The sequence below is a fragment of the Cetorhinus maximus genome, chromosome 8, assembly GCF_964194155.1.
Source record: "Cetorhinus maximus chromosome 8, sCetMax3.hap1.1, whole genome shotgun sequence".
NCBI classification, from domain to species: domain Eukaryota; kingdom Metazoa; phylum Chordata; class Chondrichthyes; order Lamniformes; family Cetorhinidae; genus Cetorhinus; species Cetorhinus maximus.
In genome coordinates, this window is record NC_135886.1 from 56,386,277 (window position 1) to 56,412,413 (window position 26,137).

A 26,137-nucleotide genomic window follows, 5' to 3' on the forward strand; every position below is an offset into this window, starting at 1 on the left:
AGCTTCAATTTATAAGAAATTCAATATTGCATCTTTGTATATGGGACAGTTGGTCATTAAATAAAAGGAACACTTTTAAAACAATCTTTTATGCTAGCTTGCACATTAAAACAAAAGTAGAGTTGTTATACATGTTAAGGGTTTATGTGGATTTGCATCATAAACTCAGATTGAATACTTACAGAACTGGTAGGAATTTAGAATGAAAAAGATGGTGCTAAATATATTGTTACTTTCAACTGCTGATTCATTTGTTCTGTGTAAGCTTACTTTTTTTCCAAAGTAAATTAGCAGATTTAGCCTGAATTATATTGACTGCCTGTGTGGTATATCCACAGGTTTAGAGAGATCTGGATGGCATAGTGGGTAGACCATGTTATTTCCGATGTGGAAACTAGTGCCAAAAGGATTCAGTGTTCACCTCGGGTCCACTATTCCACATGCTTTGGCCATAAGGCCAAGTTCTAGTTCATAGGTAGCGTAGGTTTACTAATGTAAACTTGGTTTTGAAAAGATTATTAATGATACTACATCTTTGATCCAAGGGTTATTAAGACACATTGCCAACCTGAGCTGATGCTGACTATTACTCATCTGATGTCCATAAATCTGTGCAGGCCATGCTATGGAGTCAAAACAAGGGTTCATCACTTCCTAACCCTAGTTACTCACCTGGACAGGTATGGAGAGGTTTAATGTCTGCCCAACTTTCCTAATAAAGGTTTCCCTCAAGTTGCGAGGCAAACGGATTTTGGGAGCATCTGCGAAGAAAAAGAGCAAAGCACCAAATAGAAATTGAAACTCAGAATCTAAAAGGAAGTAAGGTTTGCATTTCAATCACAATTTTCATAACCTCAGAACATCCCAAAGCACCTTACAGCCAATTTGATACTTTTAAGTGTTGTCATTATTGTAATGTAGGAAACACGACAGCCAATTTTGCACAGCAAGCCCCCACAAACAAGAATGAACTAAATGACCAGATTATCTGGTTGAAGAATAAGTATTGGACAGGACACTGTGGAGAACCGCCCTGGGATCGTTTACATCCACATGAGAGGACAGACTGGGCCTCAGTTCGACATCTCATCCAAAAAAATGGCAGCTCCAACAGTGCAGTACTCCATCTGTTCTGTTGGCCTTGATTATTGCCAGAATAGGGATGGAACCCCATGTGTTGGTGTTAATCTGATTCACATGCTAACCATCTAGGCAGCTGAACTAACTTGTCCCCTGGGGCATGCAGATACACTTGTGAAACCGTAAAGTCTCATATGCCTAAGAGTATCCAATATATCCAGGGAATCAGCAGCAAAGAATAGTTATACTTGGCCAGAGTTCAGTTACAGGCGACAGGCATTCACTGTATAAACAGTCATTGATTGGTGCCAGTTACCTAGGAACATTAAAACAAGAGTAGCCATTTAGCATCTTGAGCCTGTTCCACCATTCAGTTAGATCAATATTGATCTGTATCTTAACTCTATCTACTTGCCTTGGCTCCGTAACCCTTTATTATCTTTGCCTAGAAAAGATACAGCATTCTCATATTTGAAATTTTCAATTGACCCCCAGTATGAACAGGCATTTAGTGGGAAGAGAGTTCCAGATTTTCACTTTCCTTTCTGGAAAATGTGCTCCCTGACATGGCCTCTGAAGGGCCTGGCTCTAACTTTAAGGTGCACTTGATCTGAGCTCCCTCACCAGAGGAAATATTTTCTCTCTACACACCCTATCAATACCATAAATCATCTTAAGCACATCAGTAAGATCCCTGCTTAAAGCTTCTTTACTTCAAGGAATGAGAGCCTGGCTGATACAACCAGCCCTCATTGCTTAACCCTTTTGCCCAGAAACATTCTGGTGAACCTGCACTACACCCCATCCAAGACCAACATATGCTAACTGAAGGGTGATGACCAGAACTGAATGGCATACTCTTGATGGGGTTTAGTCTGATCTTTATATAGCTGCAATATAACTTTGTATTCCAGCCTCCTTAAGATAAAGGCCAACAATCCGTTCGCCTTTTAAATTAATTGTTGTACTTGTTCAAGTCCCCAAGCTACAATATATCGGGTAGCAAACTAAGCATTAATATATTGACATACAAAACATCTGCCTGTAAATAGGATTAACATAGAATCGTATTTGTGTTTGAAGTTAAGCCAACTGTCTAAATATTTCTTTGAGCAGTCTAGTGTAATGGGAATGCTACTTAAGTAGAAATTCCAGAGAATAGGAATTAAAATTTCACTGTGGTAATTTGAATTCAGTTTGTTTTAAAAAATCTTCAAATTAAAAAGAATTGACAATGAAGCTATCAGAATGCTGTAAAAACTGGTTCAGCGAATATAAAGTGAAATACTCAAGATAATCTGAATTACTGGGTGGGTTATTGAATTGTGATGTACATTATAGAATAGCAAGTTAATTAATACATTGTAGCTTACTGAATGGCAATGTGATTTACTGATATGGATGGTAATGTGTGTCACAAAGTGGCAGTTTGTGGGTCACTGGGCGTAAACAGGTACATAACTGTAGACAGTTATGTCTATATAACTGACATGCAGTTCTACACTGAATACTTAATCTTTGATAGTCCAGATGTCTTCTGAGACAGCTGAGGTTACATGTTCTCCCTGACTCAGGAATTTGCCAAGGAATCTTTCTTTCATTCCAACACTTGTCACTATCAATCTGCTGGGAATGGGGAAATGTGACACCCTCCCAGTCCCCCTGCTCAGGAATGCTTTTAAGTCAAATGCTCTAATTCAATTGCTAGTTAACTCTTCACTTACCGATGGGCTGCTTGATTAGCACTAGCTCTGGAAAGACAGTAGTGCCAGTTCCACCATCACCGTGAACCGCTTTAACCTGAGCCTGAACCTTGTCACCTTCGGTCAGGTTTTTAATCACCATCACAGTTTTTGTGGTCACTTCCTTATTAATAGCAACCCAGGTTTCAGCTTAAAAAAAGAAATCAATACATCACCTCAGCTTTGTGTCAGGGACTTAGGATAGAAAGTAACATGCAGATACATTCGTATATATTCGTCTCATATATTCGCCTAAGAGTATCCAATATATCCAGGGAATCAGCAGCAAAGAATGGTTACACTCAGCCAGATGGGGTTTAGTCTGATCTTTATATAGCTGCAATATAACTTTGTATTCCAGCCTCCTTAAGATAAAGACCAATAATCCATTCGCCCTTTAAATTAATTGTTGTACTTGTTCACTAACTTAGTAGTTTTTGTGTTTGAACCCAAAAATCTCTCTCCATCTTTACAGTTCCTACTTTCTCACCATTTAAAAAAACACAACCATCTTTCTTAGGTGCAAAATAATGTCCTCACAATCCCCCATTGGATTCCATGTCTCCTTTCTGCTCTCCTTTACACTATTGACTGTGCCATCTAATTTAGTGCCATCAGCAAACATGAATACATGGCTCTCTACTCCTTCATCTAAGTCATTTATAAATATCGTGCAAGGCAAGGTCCCAGGATCCCTGGGGGACACCATTAGTCAGATCCTGCCAATTGCAGTGCATACACATTATCCCTAATCTCTGTCTCCTACCCCCTACACGTCAATAGGTTTTCACCAATTCCACGTACTCTCATTTTTGTGAAGTCTCTTAAGTGGAACTTTGTCGAATACAATCTGGATGCCCATACAAACAATGGCCGGAACTTTCCGAACTGGCTGGTGGCAGGTGTGATAGGTGGCGTGCGTAGAAAATATGGTGCAACCTGCTTCAAGACAGTGTGAAGACAGGTCACGATCGTCCGCTCAGCCCACCAATGGCGGGCCGCGTTTCCCACCAACGGTCGGCGGAGAGCTAATTGTAATACATTAGTATATAATAAAAGACCATCCCACCAGGCTCTTGGATCCCCGGCGGGAAAGCACACTGACGTGTTTCACAACAGCACACAGGCCACGTGCACTTGGCGGCTTTCACTTTGCGGAGACTGAGGTGAGTGAGCAGCAACGTTCACCACAGCTCACCCGTTGTTTACAGGCCTCAGAGGCGCTGGGGGGTGGGGGCAACTGATGCCTGGCCCCAGACGTGACTGCTGAAGGGTGGGGGGGTGCCTGGGGGCAAGTGCTGGCCAGCCTCAGAGGCGACCATTGTCGGGGGTGGGTTAAATGCTGCCCTGGCGCTGCATCCTGCGCACAGGCAATGGAGGTAGGGGGCAGGGTAGGCGAGGGAAGTGGCCACAATTAGGGACACCTGTATAAACTGACCATGTCTCTGCAACTGAGACAGATCAGGTGCAGCCACAGTGATATGATTGGGGTCAGGCTCCGAGCCTGCCCGACCATGCCAGCAACACGGAAGCACCAAAGGGCCACCGAGCGCCCCATACCCTACCACCACACTCCCTGCACCCCCCACCCCCTGGCACGGTTTCCAAGGAGTGTGCATGATGCCTACATCCTGAGTCACTTGCAGATCCCTGCAGTCTTCCAGGGCCCACAGAGGCTGCAGGGTTGGCTCCTTGGGGACAACATACCCACAGAGGCCGTGGTTGATGACGCCTGTGTGGCGGCCTCAGACTGCAGCAGAGTGAAGGTATAACGAGGCTCATGCTGCAACTCGCAACTTGGTGGAGCAAACCATCGGGATGCTGAAGATGCGGTTCCAGTGCCTGGACCGGTCTGGTGGAGCCTGCAATACAGTCCACAGAGGGTGTCACACATCATCATCACCTGCTGTGCCCTTTACAACCTGGCGCTGCAATGGGGAGAGGAGCTGGCTGAGGAGAGTCACCTGGGTGGATGGCCCCGGGGTGTGCACCTGCTGATCCTCCTTCCTATGGGTGTCCGAGGGCCCCTGGCTGACTCCGTGAGCGGAAGGGGAAGCTGGAGTAAGATCGAGCTGCCCAGCACCCCTCTCACGTACACACTGTTGGAGGCCAACTATGGCATCAGCGATGGAATTGAGCCCGTGCAGCAGAGCAGGAGCGACACCCTGGACCAAAGTCTCTATGGTGGCCGCCATCCTACCAGTGTTTACCTCGGCGTGTTGCAATGCTGGCGCTATCACCTCAGCCTGAAGGCGGACGGACTCCTCCATTGTGCCTTGCAATCTGAAGAAGGCAGTGGACATCCCTTCCTGATGTTCCCGAGCTTGACTTTGCAGCTTCAGCAACTACGACATGACCGAGTCCAGAGGCTCGTCATCTGACTCGGACTCAGCAACGTTCTGGCCTCCAGCAACCCTCCAAGTGCCGGGGACCTGGGAAGTCCCTTTCACCACCTGCTGTGGATCAGAAAGTGCGATGTGCTCACCAGATTGTGATCCCGAGGCTACTCTAAAGCTAGGTCCCACTGAGGTGTGTGTCTCTGCGCTGGTGGAGGGTGTGGGTGAGCGCTGTGATGGGACTTCAGGGAGGGTGCCTCCAGATTCCTCTTCAGAGGTTTCTTCGGGGCTTGACTGGAGGCCCTGGGTCATGGACTCTGTCGGCTGTTTGGCAGATGTGCCTGCAAAAGCAAGGAGAGATAATTAGTGCATCGCAGTGGCCTGTGAAAGAGGACACATCACTCATGGCATGGTTGATGGATGTTGCACTGCTGGACCCTCACTTGATAGAGCAGCACCGACCTCACCGTCAGCACAGGACCGGTCCCAGTCATCACCGACCAGCTGGATGGCTTTGTTTCTGAATTCTGTCAGAACTTTGATCTCTGGCATCCCTCCACCTGCTTGTGACCTCCCTCCTGTTGTGAGCCAGTTTGTCCTGCATGGATAGAAATGGGGAGAGTGTATCAGGACACCTGCCAGGCCAGATGATAAGTATGCCTGATTTGTGTGGGTGGTGAGTGGTCCCATGGACGGGATGAGGACATTGACGGTGAGTGTGGGAGAGTGAATGGTGATGTCACTTGCACTGGCAGTGAGGGTATAGGGGGTTTGTGAGTGTGTGTGAGTTGGGAGTGATGAAAAGAGTGACTTACCCTGGCGGAACGGAGGGGATCATTCATCCTTTTGCAGCAATTGGTGGCTGTCTTCTTCTGTAGGGCATTGGCGCTGACCACCACTGCCACCGCCTCCCAAGCCGGGTTGGTGAATTTGCTACCCATCCTGTGGCCAGAGCAGGGGTAGAGCACATCCTGGCGGCCTCCACGGCATCCAGCAGTTGCTTGAGGGACCCGGGGGCTGCAGTCTTTTTTCCTTTGCTGGCCATGTCTCCTGGGCAGTGATAGTGAGCTGGTGGGGATGAGCACTTTGCTGGTGGCTGCCTTTTAAAGATGGCGGCTAGCATGATGCAACAGCGGGATGATGGCGGGCAAGCGAATGAGGTTGTGTTTCACGGGAGCGAATAAATAATGAGGCGGGCTCGGGCGATAAGGCATGAAAACCCACCATTTTCATTGGCAGGTAGTACTCCATTTTACCAACCCGCTACCGCACTTAGTGTAAATCTGGGAAAATTCTGTCCAATATTCCTAATCACTCCCTTATCCATCATGTTGGTTACCTCCTCAAAATATTCAACTGGGTCCATTGGATGTGACCTATCCTTTACAAATCCATGCTGGCTCTTTCTGATCAGTTTCTATCTGCCTCAGTCCTCAGTCACTCTGTCCCTACCAACAGCTCCTAGCAACTTCCCTACATCATCTCTCGTACCCTTCTTAAATAACAGAATAATATTGGTTAATTTCCAATCTCAGGGTCAATTCCCAATCTCAGGGTCAATTCCTGGATCAGGGGGGCTTTTGAAAGATCATGCCTAATGCATCAACAATTTCCTCTGCTACTTTGCTTAAAACCTTGGGATGAAAACCATCAGGCCCTGGAGATTTGTCTATTCTTAATCCCATTAGTTTCTCTATCACCATAGTTCTAATTAAACTAAATCTAGTTAGTTCTTGCTCTTGATTTATTTTAGTTTTTCTTGTATCGCTTGTATTTTATTTTCATAATTGACTGTGATGTCTGCCATTTCCTGCATTCCATTACAATATCACCTGCTTCTGTCACTATGGGCCCACAGTATCCTTAAACACCCTGTCTCTTATCTTTTGTGGTGTCATTGATATCCTCTTACCACTTTCTCTGTATCCTCTTGCTGTTCTTTATCTCTCCCAGTCTACAGGATCTCTGTTGTTCTTTGCTTTTGTATAAACTCATTCTTTCAGTTTTATACTATCTCTCACTTCTCTTGCTGATGAAGATTGTTTAATGACACAAGAGAAGCTCTTGCCTTTTAGGGGTTATGGACAGGTCTCATATTCTATCATATATTTTTAAATATCTCCCACTGTTCATCTGTAGTTTTATCTGTTAATATTTCTGCCTAGCCTATTGTGGTCAATTCTCCCATACCCTTCAAGATTAAAGTTACCTAAATAGAAAACCTTGGTTTGTGACTCACTTTCTCCCTCTCAAACCCAATATGGAATTCCATCATGTTGCAGTCACTGTTGGCCAGGTGCTCACTTACTGTTAGATTACTGACTAATTCAGGCTCATTACTCACCACTAAGTCTCATATGGCCTATTTTCTTGTTTTGGATCAGGAAACTGTTCTGAACATGCTCAAGAAATTTGCTTCCTTAGAAACTCATGTTCTGTTTGTCCTAGTCAATATGAAAATTAAAGTCTCCCACTATAACCACTCAATTTTGCCAACTGATGATCCCCATGTTTATGTATCCTACTTCATCACTGTCATCGGGAGAGCTGTAGGTGACTCCCACCAAAGTATTACACCTTTTGCTTTGGATCAGTTATACCCAGAAGTTTTCTGCCACCTGCTCAACTTTACTGATATCTTCTTTCTAAAGCTGCTGTGTCCTTTATCAATCTTTACCAATCAATCAGATCTTAAACTCCCTCCCCCCATCCCCACCCCGTTTCTTCCCCCTCCCTTTTGTTTTTTTCAATAATTTATATAGATTTTTCTTTTCCCGCCTATTTCCATTATTTTTAAATCTACAACTAATACCTTGTCAGTCTTTCCACCCCACCCCCACTAGAGCTGTACCTTGAGTGTCCTGCCATCCATTCTTAATTAGCACTTTTCTTAGATAATATCACCACCTTCAACACCTCTTTGATCCTTTTGTCTGTGACATCTTTTGATTATCTGCTCCTATCACTGCTTGCTTGTCCCTACAACCACACCCACCCTCCCCAACTTCTCTCCCCCCAACCTTAAACCAGCTTATATTTCACCCCTCTCCTAACTATACTCAGTTCTGCTGAAGGGTCATGAGGACTCGAAACGTCAACTCTTTTCTTCTCCGCCGATGCTGCCAGACCTGCTGAGTTTTTCCAGGTAATTCTGTTTTTGTTTTGGATTTCCAGCATCCGCAGTAGTTTTTTGTCCTTTATCAATATTGCTTCTCTTCCTTTTTGAAGTTCCATTTCTTTTCAAGGCTCCTATATCCTGTGGTATTAATCCCCCAGTCATGCCCAGCTTGTAGCCAAACCTTAGTATGGCCACAATGTCACACCCTTTAAGCTGAATTTGTGCTTCTAGTTCTATGCGTTACATTGAACTCTTCACTGGGCAGCGGATTCATACCTAGCACAAATAAAAGATGGTTGCGGTTGTTGGAGGTCAGTCATCTCAGCTCCAGGACATCACTGCAGGAGTTCCTCAGGGTAGCATGCTTGGCCCAATCATTTTCAGTTGCTTCATCAATGATTTTCCTTCCATCATGTTCGCTGATGATTGCACAATGTTCAGCACCATTCGTGACTCCTCAGATACTGAAGCAGTCCATGTCCAAATGCAGCAAGACCTGGACAATATCCAGGCTTGGGTTGACAAGTGGCAAGTAACATTGATGCCACACAAGTGCCAGGCAATGACCATCCCCAACAAGAGAGAATCTTGATGTTCAATGGCATTACCATCACTGAATGCCCCACTGTCAACATCCTGGGGGTTACCATTGACCAGAAACTGACCTGGGCTAGCCATATAAATACTGTGGCTACGAGAGCAGGTCAGAGGCTAGGAATCCTGTGGTGAGTAACTTACCTCCTGACTCCCCAAAGCCTGTCCACCATCTACAAGGCACAAGTCAGTAGTGTGATAGAATATTCTCCACTTGCCTGGATGTGTGCAGCTTCAACAACACTCAAGAAGCTTGACACCATCCAGGACAAAGCAGCCCACTTGATTGGCAGCACATCTACCACCTTCAACATTCACTCCTTCCACCACCGAAACACAGTAGCAGCAGTGTGTACCATCTACAAGATGCACTGCAGGAACTCACCAAGGTTCCTTCGACAGTACCTTCCAAACCCACAACCACTACCAACTAGAAGGACAAGGGCAGCAGATAAATGTGAACACCACCACCTGGAAGTTCCCCTCCAAGTCACTCACCATCCTGATATGGAAATATATCGCCGTTCCTTCACTGTCACTGAGTCAAAATCCTGGAACTCCCTCTCTAACAGCACTGTGGGTGTACCTACACCATATGGACTGCAGCGGTTCAAGAATGCAGCTCACTACCTTCTCAAGGGCAACTAGGGATGGGCAATAAATGCTGACCCAGCCAGTGAAGCCCACTGAAAAGAAAACAGAAATGCCTGTATCCCTGATGCTGCTTTTTCTGACTTGCTGTACAGTCTCAGATTGGAGACAGGTAATTGTTGTACACCGATAAATGGAAACTCTTAAAGTCAATCAAATTCTAATCTGATTCAACATACCACATGCACACAAAGCAACTCGCAATCACATACACTCACACTATGTTTATCCAATCTCTCAGAGAATATTGCTTAACAAGTTCAGACCCCTGATGTGAATGTATGTAACTCGGCTTATGGACAAAAGATGACCGTAATATTAATATTTGCAACTGATTTTCTTGATCCTAGTTAATGATATGATTATTTTATTTAAATATTTGTCCTTTCACATCTGAGAGCGGTCAGGACGCAAGTTGTGTGATGACTCAGTCGAGGAGTCTAGATCAAACAGATGAGACCCCTGTTCTCCACAATCACCGTCTAAAAGTAGCCAGTGACATCTTTAATGCATTAACTGCACCGGGTTCTGAACCAGTGCTTTGAGCAAAGACCTTGTCAGCAGTTTCTAATATGGATCTATCTCGATGATGGCTTTAGTGTGATTACAGGTCCTGCTCTCCATTGGACTGACTCTGTGTTGTTCAAAGTGACAAACCCAACTGCAGCTCCCTCCAATCCCCCTCCTTGATCCCAGACTCACCCCATCCCCCTCCTTTACCCCAGACTCCCCCATCCCCCTCCTTGACCCCAGACTCACCCCATCGCCTTCCTTGACCCCAGACTCACCTCATCGCCTTCCTTGACCCCAGACTCACCCCATCGCCTTCCTTGACCCCAGACTCACCCCATCCCCGTCCTTTACCCTAGACTCACCCCATCCCCGTCCTTTACCCTAGACTCACCCCATCCCTCTCCTTTACCCCAGGTTAACCCGCAGTCTGTAATGTTGGCTGACCTCAATGTCATTAGCCTGCGTGAGCATTGCTGAGCAGGTGCTATCGCTGTCAGTTGGTGCAGAGGGGGTAAGGAGCGTGACTCACTGCTTTCCTTGCGATATTCCACAATGTATCCTGCCAAGCCAGCAGAGCCAATGTATTTGGGTGGGTTCCAGTGGAGAGTGAGTGAGGTGCCAGTGACATCCTCCACAGCCAGGTCCATGGGCTGTCCCTCGTGGACTACAGGGGAAATGAGAGATGACAGTATGGGTTAGGGCACTGGAATCCGTCCATACATAGAGAGATAGAGATTTAGAGACAGTGCTATATAAAGAGATGTTTATCGATAAATTATTTGCTATCACGACAAAGATCCACCGACAGATGGTGGGTGGGGGGATAGGGATAGAGGGATACAAAGAAATATAGCTAAAGTTAGATATAAAGAGACAGAGAAATTCATAGATAGACAAGTGGAGATAGATTGATCCCAGTAGGGTGATGGAAATAAAGTTTTCTGAAGGGTTACGGTTCCACGGAGCACTTACACACAGATAACTCAACATTGAGAGACAGTGACTGCGATTTGATTCCGATCACTAGATCTCCGGCCCTCACTTACCCTCTTTAGGGATCTCTGGTTCTGCGGGCATGGCTGCGGAGTCCTGGGGAGAGGCTGGACGGTCCTGGGGAGAGGTTGCAGAGTCCGGGGGAGAGAGGCTGGACGGTCCTGGGGAGAGGTTGCAGAGTCCGGGGGAGAGAGGCTGGACGGTCCTGGGAGAGGTTGCAGAGTCCGGGGGAGAGGCTGCAGAGTCCGGGGGAGAGAGGCTGGACGGTCCTGGGGAGAGGTTGCAGAGTCCGGGGGAGAGAGGCTGGACAGTCCTGGGGAGAGGTTGCAGAGTCCAGGGGGAGAGGCTGGACAGTCCGGGAGAGAGGACAGCCCAATGTCCGCAATGTAGTTGCAGTGAATGACCGGTTTATATTGAGAGCGGGCGGATTGAGGATCCGCCCCCAGAGGCTGAGAGCAGAGACTGGGGAACCAGTGGGAGCCAGGCAGCCCGGGAATGTCCCACACTCAGCTTTACCACAACCCTCAGCCACCTACACTCACCCTCCCTCACCCCCACCTCCACCCTCACTCACCCACATCCCCCACCCAGCCTATGATATTGGCTGTATTTAGCTTCAATACTTTAGTTTTGCACTTATGCAAGTCACTCTCAAATTAACCATGAAATTTCAGCATGTTTTGGTCGCTCTTCCCTTCACAATGGGATTACTAATTAACCCTGTATCATTCTTTGCACAATAAAAATTCTAAAATAGCCCCTTCCCTGGTTTGCTCCAGGACAAATTGTTCTGGAAATTGTTGCAAATGCATAACATCATAAGAAATAGGAGTGGGAGGAGGCTATTCGGCCCATCACCATTCAATACAACCATGGCTGACCTGATTGTGGCCTTAACTCTACTTTCCTACCTGACCCCTTAACCCTTGACTTTCTTGTCCATCAAAAATCTGTCTAACTCAGCCTTGACCCAGCCTCCACTGCTCTCCGGGGAAGGGAATTCTAAAGATGAAGGACCCCCTGAGAGAAGAATTCCTCTTCATCTCTGTCTTAAATGGGAGATGCCTTATTGTTAAATTGTGCCCCCTAGTTCTAGAATCATCCTCTCAGCATCTACCCTGTCAAGCTGCCTCAGAATCTTCCATTTTTCAATTAGATCGCCTCTCATTCTTCTATGTTATGATCACTCTTACCTAGAGGATCCTTTACTATGAGGTCATTTATTAATCCTGTTTTATTACACATCAACAGGTCTAAAATAACATGTTTCCCTTATTTGTTTCAGACCATATTATCCTAAGAAACTGTACAGAATCCTTCAGGCTACCTTTGCCAATTTGATTCATCCAATCTATGTGAAAATTACAATCTCCCACCATTATTGCAGTACTTTTCTTACGTGCATTCCATGGTCTCATCCCCCAAACTACATTTGTTGATTTCATTTGTCCATTGTTTATGAAGACTGAAGTCTCTGAGATTGTTCTGTTGCCTTTGTTATAAGCTATTCTTATTTCTTGATTAGTACTTTGTCCAATAGCTTAGCTGCTATGCAGGTATTGAGATCTCTGCTGCCAATGAGATATGTGCAACCAATCAAATGTGTACAGTAAGTGCTATATGTACAAGCAACATGATATCTACTGCTAAGAAGCTTTCTACAGCCAATGAAATATGTGCAGCCAAGGAACTCTGTGTAGCCAAAGGGTTATGTGCAGCAGTTGGATACTTGTAGCCAGTGCAACGTGTGTTTTTTTAAGTTCTTTCATAGCGTGTGAGTATCATTGGCAAGGCCGTCATTTGTAACCTATCCATAATTGCCCTTTAGGAGGTGGTGTGAAATGCCTTCTTAAGCTGTTGTAGCCCATGTGGTGTGGATACACATGCAGTGCTGTCAGGAAGGGAAATCCACATTTATGGCCCAGTGACAGTGAAGGAACGGCAATATATTTCCAAGTCAGTGAATAGCTCGGAGGGGAACTTGCAGGTGGTGGTGTTCCCATATATATGCTGCCCTTGTCCTTCTAGATGGTAGTGGTCGTGGGTTTGGAATGTGCTGTCTAAGGAGCCTCGGTGAATTCCTGCAGTGCATCTTGTAGATGATGCACACCGCTGCTACTGTGTGTCAGTGGTGGAGGGAGTGAATGTTTGTGGAAGGGGTGCCAATCAAGTGGGTTGCTTTGTCCTGGATGGTGTCAAGCTTCTTGGGTATTGTTGGAGCTGCACTCATCCAGGCAAGTGGAGAGTATTCCATCAAACTCCTGACTTGTGCCTTGTAGATGCTGGACAGGCTTTGGGGAGTTAAGAGGTGAGTTACTCATCGCACGATCTCGAGTCTCTGACCTGCTCTTGTAGTCACAGTATTTATATGGCTAGTCCAGTTCAGATTCTGGTCAATGGTAACCCCCAGGATGTTCACGGTGGGGGATTCAGCAGTGGTAATGCCATTGAATGTCAAGGGGAGATGGTTAGATTCTCCCTTGTTGGAGATGGGCATTACCTGGCACTTGCCGTTTATCAGTCCCAAGCCTAAGTGAATATTATCCAGGTCTCGCTGCATTTGGACATGGACTGCTTTAGTATCTGAGGAGTCATGAATGGTGCTGAACATTGTGCAATCATCAGTGAACATCCCCACTTCTGACCTTATGATGGGAGGAAGGTCATTGATGAAGCAGCTCAAGATGGTTGGGCCAAGGACACTATCCCGAGGAACTCCTGCAGTGATGTCCTGGAACTGAGATGATTGACCTCCAACAACCACATCCACCTTCCTTTGTGCTAGGATGACTCCAACAGCGGAGAGTTTTCCCCCTGATTCCCATTGACTCCAGTTTTGCTAGGGCTCCTTGATGGCACAGTCGGTCAAATGCTGTCTTGATGATATGGGCAGTTACTCTCACCTCACCTCTGGAATTCAGCTCTTTTGTCATTTGGGAATGAGGTCAGGAGCTGAGTAGCCCTGATAGAACCCAAACTGAGCATTGGTGAGTGGGTTATTGCTGAGTAAGTTCCACTTGATAGCACTGTTGACAACACCTTCCATCACTTTGCTGATGATCGAGAGTAGACCGTTAGGTGGTAATTGACCGGATTAGATTTATTCTTCTTTTATAGACAGGACATACCTGGGGCAATTTTCCACATTGATGGTAGATGCCAGTGTTGTAGCTGTACTGAAACAGCTTGACTAGGGTCACGGAAGGTTCTGGAGCACAAGTCTTCAGTACCAAGGCTGGATTATTCTCAGGGCCCATAATCTTTGGCCCTAACCAGTGCCTTCAGCCACTTCTTGATATCATGTGGAGTGAGTCGAATAGGCTGAAGACTGGCATCTATGATGCTGGGGACCTCCGGAGGAGGACAAGATGGATCATCCACTCGGCACTTCTGGCTGAAGATGGTTACAAAATTTTCAGCCTTATCTTTTGCACTGATGTGCTGGCTTCTCCATCATTGAGGATGGAGAATTGGAGCATTGGCTTAGTTGTGGGAGACAGAGGGTGATGACAGAAGGCTGATTTAGTGACTGGAAGCCAGTGTCCAGTGGCGTACCACAGGGATCTGTGCTCGGTCCCCTATTATTCATCATTTATATAAACAACATAGATGACTATGTGGGGGTAGGATTAGTAAGTTTGCGGATGACACAAAGATTGGCCGTGTGGTTAACAGTGAGGTTGAGTGTCTTGGGATACAGGAAGATATAGACGGGATGGTCAATTGGGCAGGTAAGTGGCAGATGGAATTTAACCCTGAAAAGTGTGAGGTGATACACTTTGGAAAGAGTAATTTGACAAGGAGGTACTCAATGAACGGCATGGCACTAGGAAGTTCTGAGGAACAAAGGGACCTTGGCATGTGTGTCCATAGACCTCTGAAGGCGGAGGGGCATGTTAGTGGGGTAGTGAAAAAGGCATATGGGACATTTGCCTTTATCAATCGAGGCAGAGATTACAAAAGTAGGGAGGTCATGTTGGAGTTGTATGGAACCTTGGTGAGGCCACAGCTGGAGTACTGTGTGCAGTTCTGGTCGCCACATTATAGGAAGGATGTGATTGCACTGGAGGGGGTGCAGAGGAGATTCACCAGGATGTTGCCTGGGATGAAACATTTAAGTTATGAAAAGAGGTTGGATAGACTTGGGTTGTTTTCGTTGGAGCAGAGAAGACTGAGGGGGCGACCTGATCGAGGTGTACAAGATTATGAGGGGCATGGACAGGGTGGATAGGGAGCAGCAGTTCCCCTTACAAAGAAAAGTACAGCACAGGAACATGCCCTTCGGCCCTCCAAGCCTGCGCCGATCATATTGCCTGTCAAACTAAAATATTTTGCACTTCCGTGGTCCGTATCCCTCTATTCCCATCCTATTCATGTATTTGTCAAGCTGCCTCTTAAACACCACTATCGTACTTGCTTCCACCGCCTCCTCTGGCAGTGAATTCTAGACACAAGTTGTCACTTAGTTGAAGGGTCAGTCACAAGGGGACATAATTTCAAGGTGAGGGGCAGGAGGTTTAATGGGGGATGTGAGGAAAAACATTTTTACCCAGAGGGTGGTGACGGTCTGGAATGCGCTGCCTGGGAGGGTGGTGGAGGCGGGTTGCCTCACATCCTTTAAAAAGTACCTGGATGAGCACTTGGCACGTCATAACATTCAAGGCTATGGGCCAAGTGCTGGTAAATGGGATTAGGTAGGTAGGTCAGGTGTTTCTCACGTGTCGGTGCAGACTCGATGGGCCGAAGGGCCTCTTCTGCACTGTGTGATTCTGTGATTCTATGGGGAAATTTGAGGAGCGTCCTCCTCCAGTGAGTTGTTTAATTGTCCACCACCATTCACGACTGGTTGTGGCAGGTCTGCAGAGCTTTGATCTGATCTGTTGATTGTTGTTTCACTTAGCACTGTCAATAGCATGCAGCTTCTACTGTTTAGCATGTTTGTAGTCCTGTGTCGTGGCTTCACCAGGTTGACGCCTCATTTTTAGGTATGCCTGGTGTTGCTCCTGGAATGCCCTCCTGCACTCTTCATTGAACCTGGGTTGATCCCCTGGCTTGATGGTAATGGTAGAGTGGGGGATATGCCAGGCCATGAGGTTAAATATTGTGGTTGAGTACAATTCTGCTGCTGCTGATGGCCCACAGCACCTCATAGATGCTCAATTTTGAGCTGCTGATCTGTTCTGAGTCTATCCTTTTAGCATGGCGGCAGTGCCACACAACACAATGGAGGGTGTCCTCAGATGTGAAGTCCTTGCCTCCACAAGGACTGTGTGGTGATCACTCCTACCAATACTGGATAGATGCATCTGTAACAGGCAGATTGATGATGGTAAGGTCATATAGGCTTTTCCCTTGTGTTGGCTCTTTCATCAGCTGCCTCAGGCCCAATCTGACAGATATGTCCCTCAAGACTCAGGCGGCTCCCTCAGCGTTTGTTCTACTGGGCCAAACTTGGTGATGGACATTGAAGAAACCACCCAGAGTACATCTGTGCCCTTCTGAGTTCTTCCAAGTGGTGTGCAACATGGAGGAACACTATTCACATGCTGAGGGGCCAGTGGTTGGGGCAGGTTGTGTTGGGAGAGTAGGTGGTAATCAGCAGAGAGTTGCCTTACCAATGTTTGGCCTAATGGCAAGAAACTTCATGGGGCCTGGAGGGAGGCTGTAGCATTGTGGTATTGCCACTGGATTAGTAATCCAGAGACCCAAAGTAATGCTCTGGGGATGATAACCATGAAACCCGTTGTCATAAAACTAATGCCCTTTAGAGAAGGAAATCTGCTGGTCTGGCTTACTTGTGACTCCAGACTCACAGCAATGTGGTTGATCTGAAATGACCTAGCAAACCACTAAGTTGTATCAGACCACTAAAAAGTCAAAAAAAGGAATGAAATTTGACCTTGGCACTGGAAATGACAATGGCAAACACAGTCCTGTTGACCCTGCAAAGTTCTCTTTATTTAACATCCGGGGTTTTGTGCCAAAATTGGGAGAGCTGTCTCACAAGACTAGTGAAGCAACAGCCTGACATTGTCTCTAAGGTATGATCCTGTAAGGATGGCTATGTTCCAGACACCACCATCACCATCCCTGGGTATGTCCTGTCCTACCGGCAGGACAGACCCAGCAGAGGTGGCGGCACAGTGGTATACAGTCAAGAGGGAGTTGCCCTGGGAGTCCTCAACATTGACTCGTGGCATCAGGTCAAACATGGACAAGGAAACCTCCTGCTGATTACCACGTACTGCCCTCCCTCAGCTGATGAATCAGTGCTCCTCCATGTTGAACACCACTTGGAGGAAGCACTGAGGGTGGCAAGGGCGCGGAATGTACTCTGGGTGGAGGACTTCAATGTCCATCACCAAGAGTAGCTCGGTAGCACCACTACTGACCGAGCTGGCCAAGTCCTAAATTACATAGCTGCTCGACTGGGTCTGTGGCAGGTGGTGAGGGAGCCAACAAGAGGGAAAAACATACTTGACCTCATCCTCACCAACCTGCCTGTTGCAGATGCATCTGTCCATGGCAGTGTCTGTAGGAGTGACAACTGCACAGTCCAGCCATTGTGGAGTGTGAAGTCTGCATTCACATTGAGGATACCCTGCATGGTGTTGTGTGGCATTACCACCGTGCTAAATGGGATAGATTTCAAACAGAACAAGCAACTCAAGACTGGGAATCCACTAGGCACTGTGGGCCATCAGCAACAGCAGAATTGTGCTCGAACACAATCTGTAACCTCATGGCCTGGCATATCCCCCACTCTACCATTCCCACCAAGCCAGGGGATCAACCCTGGATCAATGAAGAGTGCAGGAGGGCATGCCAGGAGCATGCCACGTCGGTTGGCCACGTACAACCAGTTGGCCACATGCAGCTAGTAAGCCATGCTCAGCCAGTTGGCCACTATCAGCCAGTTGGCCACGTTCAGTCAGTTGGCCACATGCAGCCCGTTGGCCATGCTCCACCAGTTGGCCAAGTGCAGCCAGTTGGCCACGTGCAGCTACTTGGCCTTGCCCAGCCAGTTGGCCACGCTCAGCCAGTTGGCCACGAGCAGCCAGTTGGCCACGTTCAGTCAGTTGGCCACATGCAACCCGTTGGCCATGCTCAGCCAGTTGGCCACGCTGAGTGAGTTGGCCACATGCTGCCAGTTGGCCATGCTCAGCCAGTTGGCCACTTGCAGCCAGTTTGCCACGCTCAGCCAGTTGGCCACATGCAGCCAGTTGGCCACGTTCAGCCAGTTGGCCACGCTCAGCCAGTTGGCCATGCTCAGCCATTTGGCCACACTCAGCCAGTTGGCCATGCTCAGCCAGTTGTCTCGAGCCAGTGGGCTGTGTGGAGCCGGTGAAGTCAAAGGGGTGTGTGCAACCTTTCATCCCTGTAGAGTCAGTTCAGTGAGTGTGACGTGTCAATCTAGTAGGGATATTGGGAGATGTTGAGTACAATTAGGGATGGATAATATATGCTGGCCTTGCCAGCAGTGCCTTCATCCATCAATATATTTTAAAAATTGCCAGTGGATGTTGTACAGACAGTGGAAGGTGTACAGACAATGGAAGACATACAGATGTCTGGCAATGCAGAACCAGTGGAAGATGTACAAACTGGGAGATGTGCAAAAGTTGTTTGTTCAGTGTCTTACAAAGAGCTCTGGAGGTTTGTTTGGTTGAACATTAAGTGTTTATTAACAACTCATAAGATATACATGTCCAAGGGATACCCCTGACTATCTCCACGATGGTTTCAGCTTAGCTACCACTGTACTCAGTCCAATATCATGACTCTCTACTTGAAAATGTGGGTGGTACTGTTTCCCTAGTCCCACATTAACCCCTGCTATGCCAAGCCTCCCCCAAGTCTTTACCCAAACATATTCACAATGCAATCTATGCTACCCCTTCTCCCCACTTCAAGTCCCTGGCTTTACAAGTTCAAAAGGCCTGGAGGATTTACGATTCTTCCAGATCTCGTTCTTGTCATGTCCGGAGGTGTGGTAGTCTCAGTTGGATTGGGCAGATTTTGTTGGTTTGGAGTTGAAATCATAGTATTCAATGTTTCTGGTACTTGGGTGTCTCCATCTGATTTGCTTTTTGCACTCCTTAGAATTGAATTTTTCTTTATCGCCAACCCGTTTGCTTTGTTCGGACATTGTGGGTTTGTCCCGCTCCTTCCAGAGGGAATATTCACTCCATTCACTCGGGTTTTCTTTTTCCATGGGGTCCACCATGCTCTTCCTGGAAGTTGATGTTTTGAAAATGGAACCTTCATTTCCACTTGTTTCATAATTTTAGCCAAATATTTGTTTAGTCTCTTATTTTCCAGTCCTTTTTCAAGGTTATTAACCTTTTCATTCAGCTCAGCAACTACTCTGGTGAGTTGAGTTGTCTTTCACAGAATCATAGAATTTTAACGAGACAGAAGGAGGCCATTTGGCCCATCGTGTCTGAACTGACTCCCCAAATGAGCATTATGACCTAGTGCCATTTTCCTGCCTTTTCCCCTGCACATTGTTTCTATTCAAATAATCATCTAATTCCCTCTTGAATGCCTCGATTGAATCTGCCTCTGCCACACTTCCAGGCTGTGCATTCCAAACCCGAGCCGCTCGCTGTGTGAAAAAGTTTTTTCTCATTTCACACTTGCTTCTTTTGCAAGTCACTTTAAATCTGTGCCCTCTCATTCTCGATCCTTTTACAAGCAAGAACAGCTTTGCCCTATCTACTCTGTCCAGCCCCATCATGATTTTGAACATCTCTATCAAATCTCCTCTTAGCCTTCTTGTTTCCAAGGAGAAAGCCCCAACCTCTCCAATCTATCCTCACAGCTGAAGTTTCTCATCCCTGGACCCATTCTTGTGAACCTGTTCTGCACTCTCTCCAATGTGTTCACATCCTTCCTATAATGTGGTGCCCAGAACTGTACACAATACTCCAGCTGAGGTCTAACCAGTGTCTTATATAAATTCAGCATAACCTCCCTGCTCTTGTACTCTATGCCCCTATTAATAAAGCCCAGGATACTATATGCTTTATTAACTGCTCTCTCCACCTGTCCTGCCACCTTCAATGATCTATGAACATATATACCCAGGTCTTTCTGCTCCTGTACCCCCTTCAAAATTTCATCCCTTATTTTATTTTGTCTGTCCATGTCCTTCCGATCAAAATGCATCACCTCTCACGTCTCCACACTGATCTTCATCTGCCACCTATCTACCCACTCCACCAATGTGTCAATGTCCTTTTGAAATTCTACACTGTCCTCCTCACAGTTTACAACACTCCCAAGCTTTGTATCATCCTTGAAATTCCTAGATCATTAATATATATCAGGAAACGCAAGGGTCCCAATACCGACCCCTGGGGAACTCCACTACAAACCTTCCTATAGCCTGGAAAATATCCATTGACCATTACTCCCTGCTTCCTATGTTTCAGCCAGTTTTGTATCCACATTGCTATTGTCCCTTTTGTTCCATGAGCAATAACTTTTCTCAGAAGTCTGTTGTGTGGAACTGTATTGAATGCCTTTCAAAAGTCCATCTACACCACACCATTACGCTCATCGACCTTTTCTGTACCTCTTCAAAAAACTCCAGCAAGTTAGTTAAACACAATTTCCTCTTTAGAAATCCTTGCTGGCTCTTCCTTATTAACCCATATTTTTCCATGTGACTACTAATTCTATCCCAAATAATTGTTTCTAGAATCTTGCCCACCACTGAAGTTAAACTGACTGGTCTGGTAGTGCTGGGCTTATCCTTATAACCTTTTATGAACAAGGGCGTAATGTTTGCAATTCTCCCATCCTCTGGCGCCATCCCTGAGCGTAGGGAAGGCTGAAAGATTATGGCCAGTGCCTCTGCAATTTCTACTCTCACTTCCTTCAATATCCTTGGGTGCATCTCATTGAGTCCCGGTGCCTTGTCAACTTTAAGTACTGACAGTCTATTCAACACTTCCTCCTTATCAATTTTGAACTCTTCTAGTGACAGAGTTTCCTTGTCTGTCACCATGGCCTGGTTAGCATCTAACTCCATGGTAAAGACGGATGCAAAGTATTCATTTAATACCTCAGCCATGGCCCCTTGGTCAATGGGCCGAAGGGCCTTTTTCTGTGCTGTAGGCCTCTATGACTCTATGACTCTATGTGTAAATCCCCTTTTATGTCCCTAATCAGCCCTACTTCTCCATTTACCACCCTTTTACTATTTATATGTCTATAGAAGACTTTGGGATTCCCCTTTATGTTGGCTGCCAGTTGTTTCTCATAATCCCTCTTCACTTCTCTAATATGCTTTTTCACCTCTCCTCTGAACCTTCTGTATTCCTCTTGGTTCTCAATTGTATTTTCTACCTGACACCTGTCATAAGCACAGTTTTTCTTCTTTATCTTAATTTCTATCTCATTTTTCATCCAGGGAGCTGTGGATTTGTTTGCCCTACCTTTCCCTTTCAATGGAATATACCTTGACTGTGCCCAAACCAATTTTTTTTTGAAGGTAGCCCATCATTTAGTTACAGTTTTTCCCACCAATATTTCCAGGCTATCTGGCCCAGCTCTGTTTTTGCCCCATCGAAGTCAGCTCCCGTCCAGTTAATTATTTTTACTCTGGATTGCTTAATGTCCTTTTCTATCATCATCCTAAAATGTACAATACAATGATCACTGTCTCCTAAATGTTCCCCCACAGACACTTGATCTACTTGGCCCACCTCATTTCCAAGAACCAGGTCCAACATTGTACCTTTTCTTGTTGGATTGGACACATACTGCTGTAGAAAATTCTCCTGAACACAATCTAGAAACTTACGCTCCTCTCCACCCTTTACACTACCACTGTCCCAGTCTACATTCGGGTAATTAAAGTCCCCCATTATACCTACTCTATAATGCCTGCATCGCTCTGTAATTTCCCTGCAGATTTGTTCTTCTACATCCTTCTCACTATTTGGCGGTCTATAGATTACATCGAGCAATATAATTGCACCCTTTTTGTTCCTTAGCTTTAGACAAATTGATTCTGTCCTTGAACCCTCTGGGACGACCTCTTTCTCCAGCACTACAACGCTCCCCTTAAACACGCCACCACCCCTCCTCCTTTCCTACCTCTTCTTATACCTTATACCCGGGAATATTTAACACCCAGTGCTGCCCTTCCTTGAGCCAGGTCTCTGTTACCGCCACAACACATGGCAATCTGCTCCTGTAACTGCCCAATCTTATTTACTATACTCCGTGCATTCACATACATGCATTCTAACCCTGATTTAGATTTTGTTACTTTCTCCCTCACCCCGACTTTACCTATTAACTCACTATTTTCTTGTCTAGTGCTATCTGTCTCTCCCAGTATTTTGTGCATCTTGGTATTCCTCTCTAGTATTTTCTGTTGGTTCCCACACCCCTGCTGCGTTAGTTTAAAGCCCTCTCAACAGCATTAACAAAACGTCCCACAAGGAACTCAGTCCCAGCTCTGTTCAGGTGCAACCCATCTGGATTTTACAGGTGCCATCTCCACCAGAACCAATCCCAGTGTCCCAGGAATCTAAAGCCCTCCCTCCTGCACCATCTTTCCAGCCATGCATTAATTCGTCTTATCCTTCTATTTCTGTACTCACTGGCACGTGGCACTGGGAGTAATCCAGAGATTACTACATTTGAGGTTCTGTTTGCTAATTTTCTATCCTGGCTCCCTAAATTCTGATTGCAGGACCACATCCCCCCTTCCTACCTAAGTCATTGGTCCCAATGTGGACCACGACCTCTGGCTGTTCACCTCCTGTAGCCACTCAGTAACATCCTTGACCCTGGCACTAGAGAAGCAAGATACCATCCTGGAGTCATGTCTATGACCATAGAAACGCCTGCCTGTTCCTCTAACCAGTGAATCCCCTATCACTGTAGCTCTTCCTTTCTTCTTCCTCCCCTCCTGTACAGCCAAGCCGCTCATGGTGCCACAAACGTGGCTCTGACTGCACTCCTCTGAGGAACCAGCGCACTCACCAGCTTCCAAAACGGAAAACTGATTTGTGAGCAGGACCCCAGGGGACTTCTTGTCAGGAAGTTATAATTATTTTTATAATGTTATTGGAATGTATCAAAAGTAGAGTAATAGTGGGGTCTGTGTCTATGGATCTGTGTATGGTTGTGGGGGACTTAATTGAATTAAAGGCAGGTGGTCTGAAGGCTTTGATGTAAAAGAAGATAAGCTAGGTTTGAAATGTTAAGTGGGTAAACATGGGGGAAGTTTAGGATGTAAGGTGTAAAGGGAACATTTGCATTTTTAAATAAACTAAACTAGTCTGAGTTCAAAAGAGGGAGTGAAATATTACACCTTGCCAGGAGAAGTTAAGAAACAGTGTGCTTATTTTTCCCAAAGATTACTGGCAAAATTGGTACTACGATAGATTTTATTATTAGAGAAGTAAAGTCCAAAGACATAGTGAAACAATGGGAATTTGCATTCAAAGGGGAAAATATGTATAAAGGAGAGAAGGCTGTGTGTAAGGGCAGGTATTCTAAGATCTGAATCAAGTGTGAAAAGCCTCCAGCATCTAAGCCTCAAGCTTCTGTCTACAAGGAACTGAAGTTGAGAAAAACTCACTTTGAATTTGACTGTTCAGGGTATTGTGTGTTACTTTGCCTGCGTCTTTAAAAATCTATGTGTCTCGCTGGTGCCTTAATGAAGTATAACTGGAGTTTAGGTTAATTAGGGGATTTAGAAGTTATTATAATAGCAATTTGTAGATCAATGTATGTGCTTAAAATCATTTCTTCTAGTAATAAAGGTTTAATTTAGTTTTATAAGAAACCTATAAGACTCGTTGGCCTTCTTTTACTGAATTCAAAGCCTGCACCTCGAAATAAGTACAAATTGCAAAAATAGTTTTGGCAGCTGCTTCAAGTTTCGCTCTGGGACTTGGGCAGTTTGGCATTTACCATCTGCCTGCCATAACACTCCTGCACTAGCTGCCTACTTCTTGTGGACTGCCTGTTGGTCGCCCATTCTCTTTCTGTCTCCAGGCCCTTAAGCTGTGGTGTGACCACATTTCTGAACATGCTCTCCACGTGGCTGTCAGCCTCGCGGATGCGCCACAGTGACTCAACCGCTGCATGAGCTCTGAACCCCAGAGCTCAAGTTTCTGCAGCTGACAGCACTTCCTGCACATGTGGTCAGCTAGGGCACTGGTAGCATCCATGACTTTGCACATATTACAGGAAACGCATTCCACTTGACTGAGATGTCCTGCGATGTCTTAACTCTACTTCCCTTACGTTAATTTTATTCTACTTTGGATTATTTATCTTGGCTCTAAATTTCCCTTATTCCTGGAACTTCTCAGTTAAATCCAAGTATAGCTACTTGTTTAAAAATATTGCACTTACCTAATTTACTCACCAGGCCCTACTCACCAAGGCCGCTGCTCTTCTTTCTGAGGGAAGGGGGAAAAGGAAAGGAGCACCTCCTCCCTCCTCATCCAACTCCCTCAGCCACCAAAATCTAACTGAAGCACTCTACTGCAGCCTAGAACAGCACTCCAGGGCAGACAAAGTCAGCACTATAAGGTAGCCTACATGTATGCTTTCTGAAATCTGCCTCTTTATTTTCTTTTAAGCGAGCCACATGGTATGGCATCAATTCTGAACCTGGCTGGTTGTGGTGATTTTGGACACAGGCTGCTCTGACATTTTTTTTAAAGCACTGAAGACTTTTAAAACTAGTTCTGGCTTAGAAAATAATTTTTCTCAACCTTGCTAGGTTCTTTGACTCTACAGATGATGGGTACTCACAAAGGATTGCCACAAGATCTTGCAGAGTTCTTAGCTGCACAGTGGAGATTTTTTCTTCTGTCTCTCCGCTTCCTTTCTTCTTTTTGGAATTTTGCTCAGCCTTTTGTCATCTGGCTAGGTCCTATGGCTCTGTGGTCAATCAGGTCTGGCAATGGAGCTTTTTTAGGTGATCTCCAGCAGTGTCTTCACTGCAGATGCACTTCATTCAGGTCAGTTTGCAGTTTCTTTACTTTTTCATGCTTTAAGATTCTGGGATCCTTCTTCAGCTTCTTTAAGGTTATGGGTTCATTCACTCGCTTCCACCATGTTGTAAGGCAGTTTGTTCAGTGTCTCACTAAGAGGTCTGGAGGCTTGTGTGGATTAGTATAAAGTGTTTAGTATCAACTCATAACTATATACATCTCCAAGTGATAGCCCTAACAAGGTATTATCTCCATGCTAGTTTCTGGTAGGCTACCACTATACTCAGTCCACTATCATTTGACTCTCTACATCATTATCTGGGCGGTATTGTTTCCCCAGCTCCACATTAACTTTTGCTATACTGAACACCCTTATACTACAATGCACAACCAGTGGAAGATGTATAAACAGTGGAAGAAGTACAGATAATGGGAGAAATGCAGCCAGCGGAAGATGTGGAGCCAGTGGGAGATGTACAGAGAGTGGAAAATATACAAACAGTGGGAGATGTGCAGCAAGTGGGAGATGTACAGACAGAGAGAGATATGCAGCCAGTGGAAGATATCCAGATAGCGGGAGATGTACAGAGAGTGGAAATGTACAGACAGTGGGAGATGTACAGACAGTGGGAAATGTGCAGCCAGAGGGAGATGTACAAACAGTGAGAGATGAACAGACAACGGAAGATATGCAGCCAGTGGAAAATGTGAAGAGTGCAGGAGATGTACAGCCAGTGGGAGATGTACACATAGTGACATTTGCACAGATAGTGACAGATGTGCAGACAGTGGGAAATGCTCAATCCTGGATAATTACATTATAAATTATTGAATCATAAAAAATCTCACAGACATAATTATCATGGACATATCTTCTATTTATGAAGCAGCTTAAAAGTAAATAATGTATAAATCCATTGAGATTTACACTAGTATTCCTTGAACCAGGCAGATGGAGCTAGTTAGCTGTTGTCCTGCTCCCTGTGATGTTACACAGTTCTCAGTGTCATGCTTGTATTCCCAGCCATCTGAGCTTACCTGAACTACAATTCCAGAGTGCAAAACTCCCCCCTTCACTGAACTCTCAGAGAAACGTGGGCTGCTAACTATTCTGTTTGGTATTAATACTTGTGG

The 26,137-nt window shown here is 45.7% G+C and overlaps 1 protein-coding gene across 1 annotated transcript in view; it reads right to left on the reverse strand.

The window, feature by feature from the left end:
• LOC144683652 (myosin-binding protein H-like) overlaps positions 1–11,272 on the reverse strand; it is a 78,749-nt gene extending 67,477 nt beyond the window's left edge. Inside the window, exons 1-4 of the mRNA XM_078546901.1 lie at positions 11,081–11,272; positions 10,564–10,698; positions 2,805–2,972; positions 673–761 (exon numbers count right to left, since the gene is read on the reverse strand). Of these exons, the coding sequence (XP_078403027.1) occupies positions 673–761; positions 2,805–2,972; positions 10,564–10,698; positions 11,081–11,111 (423 nt within the window). The 5' untranslated portion in view covers positions 11,112–11,272. The remainder of the gene's footprint in view (positions 1–672; positions 762–2,804; positions 2,973–10,563; positions 10,699–11,080) is intronic.
• Between the last annotated feature and the right edge of the window lie 14,865 nt (positions 11,273–26,137).